This window comes from Mus caroli, chromosome 19 (assembly GCF_900094665.2).
Source record: "Mus caroli chromosome 19, CAROLI_EIJ_v1.1, whole genome shotgun sequence".
NCBI classification, from domain to species: domain Eukaryota; kingdom Metazoa; phylum Chordata; class Mammalia; order Rodentia; family Muridae; genus Mus; species Mus caroli.
This window is the reverse complement of record NC_034588.1, coordinates 24,379,252-24,388,260: the sequence shown is the minus strand read 5'-3', so window position 1 is coordinate 24,388,260 and position 9,009 is coordinate 24,379,252. Positions and strand designations below refer to the sequence as shown.

Sequence of the window (9,009 nt, the reverse complement as noted above, 5' to 3'; positions counted from 1 at the left end):
ACTTTGTAGACCAGGCTGGCCTCGAACTCAGAAATCCGCCTGCCTCTGCCTCCCGAGTGCTGGGATTAAAGGCGTGCGCCACCACGCCCGGCCGTGAGTTGTTTTGCTCTGTTTTGTGAATAATTTGATTCAATGATTTAACATGTAAACTTGTTCTTTTTTTTCCCCCTTAGAGACAGGATCTCACTATGTATCTCTGGCTGTTTTGGAACTCACTATATGAACCAGGCTGGCTTAGAACTCACAGAGATATACCTGCCTCTGCCTTGGATTAAAGGCATGTGCCACTATCTCTGATTGTAACCTTGTTCTCTTCCCTTGCTCCTGGGGTAGGACTTGAGATTTCTTGGTTTAGGGAAGTTTCTATAGATTCCATAGAAGACTGAAGACCCAGACTGACCCAGATGACCTCACAGAGCGACTTTTCCCATTAGTAGAAGATGAGTTTGGAAATGTGACCAAAAGTGTCTACAAGTCATCCAAATATCTAGCAAATATCTAGCCAGTCTTATCCTGGAAGCTGACCATTCTACTGAGAACTCACAGATGTACCCTAGTTTTGGGTTTCAAAACTCAGAGCACGACCTTCCCCTGACAGCTTGCTCACTAACCAACAAAGCCAGAGCACCATTCAGCGAAGCATCAGGATTTCCCCCCCAAAACAGGAATATCACACTTGAATTTGTCCATCAACAAGCCATGCTTGTCTCCCTCTTGAAGAATGTGGCATAGATAAAATGCCTTGGCGGCTTAGTAGTTCATGCATCTAGGAAGGATGATGGAAGCAATTAAGGTAATCAAGAAAACTAATTAGTACTCTTCTGGTTTTCCCAAAGAAGTAGAGGCAGTAAAAGCCTCACTGTTTTTCTTCCTAAAACGCTACTCAAGAGTTGATATTGTCCTTCAAAGGTTACTTATCCATGCAGCTGTTGCAACCACTATTCCTCTTGAGGATTGTAATCTAAAGAAACAACTCAGGTGGGCACGAGTGCCTGCACACATCCTGATAATTAATTTGATTGTCAGTTGCCTTCCTCAGAAATACTGAATGCAGCCATTCCATGGCAATTCCTCAAAGCATTATGACGAACGAGATCAACACTAAACAGTAACTCTCATCTGGACATTACTGCGTGCCACATTTATACCCTGACTGGACATGGTACAGTAAGGAGGAGATTGGCCTGAGCTAAGGCGAATCTATGAATGAAAGTCAGGGGTCTATCAATCTACCTACAAAAAAAGGCAGACAGTAAAGATGCCCTATGCATCTCCCGCTTATCTGTTGCTCTCCGTTCCTTTGATACTCAATCACATTCCACGGAAAGTCATCTTGAAAAAGAAGACCATGCTTCAGAGACACAAAAGGGGCCCACTCCCAAAGCAGGGGTCCCTAAGATAACAAGCCAGAGTGTCTTTGAGCGGTTGCTTCATTTATGACTGTTTCTGAAGTAGTTAGAACCTCAACACTTTCTGTAATTCTGCAACTAGGTTTCTCCGGTCTGTATTTCCCAGTTCTCCTTCCTGATCATTTTTCAGAGCAGAGGCATGGAGACTGGGAGGTTAGGAAGGACATATGAGGGTCTCTGTTGTTGATTCTGGTTTCCTCTACCACCACCACCACCACCACCACCACCACCACCACCACCACCACCACCACCAGCATCATCATCTGGCTCAGATACTTTCAAACTTCCAAGACTCCCAGCATCTGCCTCACAGTGCCACCCTATAAATCTGCAATGGCTACACATGGCCCTCCCCTGTGTGTCCAAGTCTGACAGCACTACCATCTCCCATTTGTTCTTCCTGTTCTAAGGACAATGGTTATTCTCTCCATTTGTTACTTTTTTCTTCTACCTCCTAATAACTGTGTATCTTTTTCCTCGCAGCATCCACCCACTTTGATTTCCATTTTCCCAACTGTAACCTAACTCACTTCACATGCATCTCTTCTAAGCAGCCAATTAAAATAAATTTCCGTGATCCTGTAAAGACCAACTACTTTCAAGGTAACGATACTATCATTTAGGAAAACAAAGATGGGAGCTATCTCTATTATCTGGTGCCTCAGATTAAGGTAAGTTTCCTTTTGGGAGAGTTTTCAAAGTGAGGAGTTTATGCTGTAGTTTTCTCTCTGACTCCTACAACATTAAGTTGATCTGGAAGAGTCCAAAGGGAATGGTTGGTTGAAGGTCCAACTGGTCTTTTTACTTGAAAGCAAACCCATTCAGGAAGCTGATGTTAGCACAGAGCTATTGTTGACCCAAAGGATTCATTTACTCACTGTTGGGCAATTCTGACACACACCCCCCTCCCAATGATTGGCACTACTCCAGGCATGGCCTGTTGATCTGCAGGGTCAGAAACTTGTCCTTCTGTGTGTCTCACAACACTGTGCCCCCACCAGGCCCTGGTAGAGAAGGGATGGCTTCTGTATTAATTTCCTCTAAAATAGATCTGGAATCAGAGGTTATTGCTTACATGTAATACCACATCAGCTAGTTAGACACAGTAGGTTCTATTTATTTATTACTTACTCTAGGCTAGTATGTTACATGTGGTTTTTTTATTACATTACTGCTCACAAACAACCAGCATTTGACAGATGAGAGGGGTCTATCTTACATACTACTACACGAGCAATTGCAGACCTAAGGCTCCATGGGGGATTTGTTCTTACAGCTGTAAGATCTGTCCAATAATTAAAAACTCTTTATAATAACAGAAGTGACTTATTCCTCTTAAAACCCTGAGTTGAATTACATAGAGTTGACAGATTCTTGGCATTAGAAAGAGGGACGATATTAAAAGCAGATCAGCTTGGGAGTTCTATACGTTCTCTTAAGGGACAAACATGCATAGAATGGATTGGAGAATCTGTGTTTCATTATGAGGTACAAGGAACACCACTCTGGAGTAGCGTAAGAGACTATCAACACAGCCAGAAGTGGGAGCTCATACCTTTAATTCTAGCATTTGGAAGGCAGAGGCAGGTAGATCTTGAACCAGGAGTTCAAGGCCATCCTGGTCTGTTAGTGAGTGCTAGGACAGCCAGAATTACACTGAGACCCTGTGTCGAAGAAAAAAAGAAGAGGAAAAGAAAATATCTATCATGTGTCTTTTGACTCCATCTTGACAGTTTGATGTGTGGGTGTATGACTATAATCTGAGCAGTAATATATGACAGTGGAATGATTGTATTATTGGACCTAACTTATAGTATCGCTCTATTACCAAGGCCTTTTCTATTAATCTCACAGAGCTTTCCTATCCTGGGCTGACTTGCCCTCACCCTTGCCTGAGTATGGCCATGTGACTTGCTTTGGGTTGAGCGATATTGATAATCTACAGCCCAACAAGTTGAGCAAATATGAACAGAAGTGATACGGTAGAGTGTGTGCGTAGTTAGGTTCATGCTCTCTCCCCTGACCTTTGTCACAGCCTAGAGACAGGCCTGTTGAAGTAGGAAGGACATGTAGGCCAGTTACCTCATCCCATCTTCATACAGCCTTTCACCCAGCTTGACAGTCAGACAGGAGGGCGAGTGTTACCAGATGAGAAGAGCTTCTAGCTTAAACCGTTCACACTCGCTACTCATCAGCATTGATTTCTTTATCCTGAGACAAGATCACACTGTGCAGTCCTGGCTGGCTTGGAACTTGCTAAGTAGGCCAGACTTGCTCCCATCTCTCAGAGATCTGCCTGACTTTGTCTCCTAAATGCTAGGATGAAAAGTATGTATTACCACACCCAGATTAAGGAGCTCACTTTTATACTCATGTGCTAAATGAATGCTTGATGTCTGAAGTCACTGAGTGTTGGCACGGGTTACGATACATCATTGCTATGGCAGTAATAACTTGTAATATACATTCTTTATAAGTAAAGAAATGTCTGTGCATTTTGGAGTTGTATTCAATTTATATATGATTAATAAAATACTTGTGGGCCAGTCACTTTTAAGATCCCACTTCTTTGTTTTTGTTTACATTTTTAAATTAGCATGTCAAAATTCCACTTCTCAGATTCTCAGTCTGTCTAGTCATGTGGATTTAAGTGAATTTCTTCTCATGGTTTATACTTGACCTCAATGCCATCTCATCTCCAAATTGATGTTTCTGCTCTACCCCCCAAGAGGGACTCTACCATCCCAACTGCTCTCACTCTTGCTCTCTCATATGTTTTCCCTCACTGATATCAGAAATTATTATGTTTCTATCGGCACTAAAATGCAAGCACCATAATGCAAGTGATGCAACCCTGGGCATCACTTGGTGCTTGCTGGGGATCACTTGGTGCTTGCTGTTTAGGTTATGAGCTGGCACACTGCAGACCCTCAGTGAAGAGCATGGGCCTTTGTGGGTTATACAAAACACAGATCCTAACAGTCCACATCCTCTCACTTTATAGCTACACGTAAGCAGCAGGACACTTTGTGTATATCATTTCATGCTGTTCTGTCCTCCTTGCTCCTGATAATGCAATGCATACACAACAGGCAAGATAATCAAAGGCCCAAGAAGAGCTGAGTTCATAGTATCAGTTCTGAGGACTGCACGGGTCCTAGAATAATCAAGGAAATTGTTCCTTCTGTGCTCTTACATCTGCGCAGGCAGAAATCACAAGTTATCAGTCACCTGTGTACCTTATGAAGATTTGTCATGTAGACATTCAAGAAGAAAATGGATAAAGATCATTGGTATGGGGTAAGGTTGGTAAATGGGGAAGTCAGCATATAGGAGATTTAACGTGTGAAAATAGTGTTTGATAAAGATAAGGAGCTCTACACCCTCAAATGCCTCACATTTGTTAAAACGATAGTAGGTAAACTATTTAACAGGTAGAAAAAAAAATGGTGTTTTTTTGTTGTAAATTTTATCTTTAAAAAAGCACTGATTTTGAATAAAATAATTTCCTTAACCAAAAAAAAAAAAACCCGAAAAACAAAAAAACAAAACAAAACAAAAAAACCAAACCGTTCAGTTTTCATTAATCAGTACAGGAAATTAAGGGACCAATGGGCATGAACATCAGAACTATTTTTAAAGGTAAAATAATTCAGTATTAACAGGTCTAATAAAAATATTTGCATTAGCATAGTTAACATGGCATAAATACTGTGGGTTAAAACTAGTTGAAGGTCCCATAATACCGCTGCCTATACACGACAGCCTTTTAAGATCTCTGAGGGAAGCGAACTCTGGCTTTAAGACTTCGTATTATAGCATCAGCATGCGGATTCACTGTTTGCTTTCCCGCACCTCACAAAGTAAATGTCATTTGCTGGGGACAAATCATCCTCTGGGAACTCCATCTGTCACATGGTTTATCTACTATGGGGATGACCTTTCATCTCTCGGGATATCAGATGGAACAATCAGAGCAGCAGCCGTCGACAAGCCTGTCCAGGAGAGCCTGATACCGCCTGTCATTGAGGAAAGTTCAACTGACTTTCAGCTTGGAAAAGAAGGAAGATCACTGCACTGTAGGGAACATCAAGTCCAACTTCCTCTCCTAGAGACATGGGAATGAGGAAAGCGAACGATGGGATGAAACCTCACACTACTTACCCAGAATCATGGCTAATTGTTGGAATACTGGAGGTTAGCCCTTTCTGAGTCTTTAATCGTGGTAGGCCGCTCTGTCAGTAGCCCTGGGGTTAGTTTATTTCAAAATATTATACCAGACTATGTGCTGATGCTATGTGCTATCCTCAATGATGTTGTAAATAACTGCTCTTTCAATTTTTGCTTAATGTCTTTAAAGGCTTTATCATCATCTTTGAAAATTATCTGGTTAGTATATATAAAAAGAGTCAAGTACTCGAAGCAAGATAAGAATAACTAGGATATTAACAATCTGTTCAGGCAAGGTGTGACAAAGGCCTAAAGCTTGCAAGACACAGTGGATGACATTGACACAAGGAAAGGCCATGAGAGTTCGAGCAGGGCAGACATGTTTTATCCCCACAGGTGCAACCTCCAGCAGTGTGCCTACACCCACTTTCTCTGCTTATAAAATAGGCCACTCTATCCTGAAAGAACTGTAGGGCAGTTAGAAGTAGTTTTCATTGTAGATGCATCCTTCCACCCTCAGACGGAGCTAGAACAAGAGGCAGTCAGTTCTCAGGATTAGCATGGCTCAGCCAAAAGTTACCCCCCCAGCACTCGGGAGGCAGAGGCAGGCAGATTTCTGAGTTTGAGGTCAGCCTGGTCTACAGAGTGAGTTCCAGGACAGTCAGGGCTATACAGAGAAATCTTGTCTCAAAAAAAAAAAAAAACCCACAAAAAAACACAAAAAACAAAAAATTGATGCTACTTCTTGTCCTCTTAAAAAGAAATAGTGACCACAGCCATGTGTTTATGTTTACATGAAATCAGTTTTATAAACTTCTTAGGATACTAAGCGTCCAATAAGGGGTGACTGAGCATTGATGAGTCTACTAAATGCACAAAACATTAATCATTTCTCACTTTTCTTAAATTCTGCCTGTCAAATTTTTCTTTTTTTTTTTTTCACTTTTCGATTTTTGTTGTTGTTTTGTGTTTGTGTGTGTGTGTGTGTCTGTGTGTGTGTGTGTGTGTGTGTGTGTATGTGTGTGTGTTTTGAGATGGGGGTCTCAGTAACCCAAGCTGGCCTCTAACATGTGGGCTATCTGGCCAAAACTGGCCTTGAATTGCTGGTCCTCCTCTCTTCCCAGCGCAGGGAGGACAGGATTCGTGCAACACCTAACCAGCTCTCTGTCAAAGATTTTAAGATCAAATCTGTATTTGAAAAAAAAAAATTAGGCCCATGTAAACTTCAGTTAGTAAACTACAATCTTGATGTTGTTCCAATCTTATAATATCCACCCAGGTTTGGTTAGAGGCAACCATGTGGTGAAGGGGTGTTCTATCCTTTAGCAAGACCAGGAAAGATCAAGAGACAAGCTTGATAAGGCTGATGACTGAAGAACTGGGGGGTGGGGGCATGGGAGATCACAGAGTGTGTTTTGCTGATAGAAAGAATGCAGAAGCCCAAGTGCCATGTTACTCACCGCGGCCCACCACCAGGCATGGAGGATGCTGGTGAAGTTGGTACCAGGCACGTCGTGCTCCACCGAGTAGACAGCTGCAGAGAAGGAGAAGATGCCCATAGTGATGAAAAGCATCAGGCAGCCCACCTGCTGGTAGCACTGGCGCAGCGTGAAGCCAAAGGCCCGCAACCCTGTGGAGTGGCGAGCCAGCTTGAGGATGCGGAAGATGCGCATGAGGCGCATGATGCGCAGCACCTGGCCCACCTTGCCCACTCGGCCCACGGTCTCCAGGTCGTGTTCTCGTGGGGAGTCCTTGTTGTGCCTCTGGTCCTCGCTCGTGAAGCACTCGAGCAGCAGCTGCAGGTAGAAAGGCAGAATGGCCACCAGGTCTACTAGGTTAAGGGCGCTGCGTGCAAAGCGCCGCAGGTTAGGGGTGGAGGCGAGGCGCAGCAGGAATTCCAGAGTGAAGAAAGCCACACACAACATCTCCACGTGCTCCAAGATGGGCCTGGGGTCCCCACCACCTGTGCCCTGCTCCGCCTGGTGCTGCATCTCCTCCACCGTGTTGAGCGCCAGGGCCACCACAGAGATGAGCACGAAGAGGTTGGTGGCCACCCCCATGGCCTTGGCGGCCACAGAGGAAAAGGGCTTCTCCATGAGGTTCCAGAGGCGCCGACGTTGTGGTCCATAGAAGCGCATGTCCCGAAAGAGCTCCTCGGCCTCCTCGGCCTGCGCCTGAGCACGCAGCTCCCTTTGGATCTTCAGTTGCTCGCTCAGTTCATCCCTCCGCTCCTCGAAGCAGATGCGACAGCAGCGTGGGGTGTACTTGAGCCTCACTCCCCAGTAGCCCAGCTCCTCGAGAAAGCTGCGTGGACACAGCTCGTCTCGCACCAGCAAGACCCCGGATGTGTAGAAGTTGTAGATGAGCTGGAAGACCGCTGGGTCACGGTCAAAGAAGTACTCGTCCGTCTGTGCCTCGTAGTCATCACACAGGCCCAGCTGGCCTCTGCGAGTGGTGGAGGTGGCCAGGCGACCCAGGCGCGTTTTGGGGTAGTTGGCCAGCTCACAGCATTCCAGCTGATAGCTGTGGCCGCCTACGTTCACTTTCAGCGTGGACAGTTGGGCTGGAGTGTCGTTGTGGCCATCCAGGAGGCTTGTGAGGCACTCCGCCTTCTGATTCTCTTCGGCAAGATCATCCTTCCAGTCCTCACCCTCCTCCCCACAGTCCTCATCTTCCTCAATGTAGTAATTGTAGTTGCCCTCAGTCCATTGTGGTGCGATGCTGGCCTGAGAGCCAGTGCGGGCTCCCAAGGAGCAGATGCTCCTGCGGTGTTGGTTGCTCCCAGTGTTGGGCACATCCTCAGTCTCTGGGGTACTCCAGGGCTTGTAGCTCAAGGACCATCTCCTCTCGGTGTTCTGTTTCAGCATGGTGGTGGGAGTCAGTTCCCTGGCCTATCTCTCCTGCCTGTCTATGGACCCTGGAGAGCACACTGCCCTGCACTGTTTTAGAGAGGCCAGCAAACTGGGGCCCTAGGCATTACCCTCAAAGCTGCTCTTCCTTCTGGCCTGAAAAAGTCTAGGCTAGCCTGCCAGATCTGAATACTAGTGGCAGAGAGACTTGAGAGCTCTAATCTTGCTGATAGGGAAGAAGCAAGCGTTAGGAGGGATTTGGGCCTCTTAGCCAGTTCAGTCTCTCCCCACCCCCTCTGACGTGGAGGGTGATTATGTGGTCTTAAATCTCCAGATAATCAAAAGAAGGCAGAGATTATTGCTAATAAAAATGTCGGTCAGCCTTGCCCTGGGGAAGTTCTTAGGGTATGTGTGCCGAGTGAGATAAAATCAACCGAATTAGCTAGAGACCATGGGTGCCCCTGTCTTCATTCCTTAAAATTTGAGATTGAAGCCCCCTGTCCTCAGAAAACCCACAGTGGAAAGTAGTGACAGCAGAGAGCTTACTTTGTGACTAGTCAGCTTAGGGCCCTTTGTTTAGC

The 9,009-nt window shown here is 45.2% G+C and overlaps 1 protein-coding gene across 1 annotated transcript in view; it reads right to left on the bottom strand.

Moving 5' to 3' along the window:
* The window catches only part of Kcnv2 (potassium voltage-gated channel modifier subfamily V member 2), a 14,807-nt gene extending 6,198 nt beyond the window's left edge, over nucleotides 1–8,609 (bottom strand). Inside the window, exon 1 of the mRNA XM_021152536.1 lies at nucleotides 7,040–8,609. Within this exon, the coding sequence (XP_021008195.1) occupies nucleotides 7,040–8,446 (1,407 nt within the window). The 5' untranslated portion in view covers nucleotides 8,447–8,609. The remainder of the gene's footprint in view (nucleotides 1–7,039) is intronic.
* Between the last annotated feature and the right edge of the window lie 400 nt (nucleotides 8,610–9,009).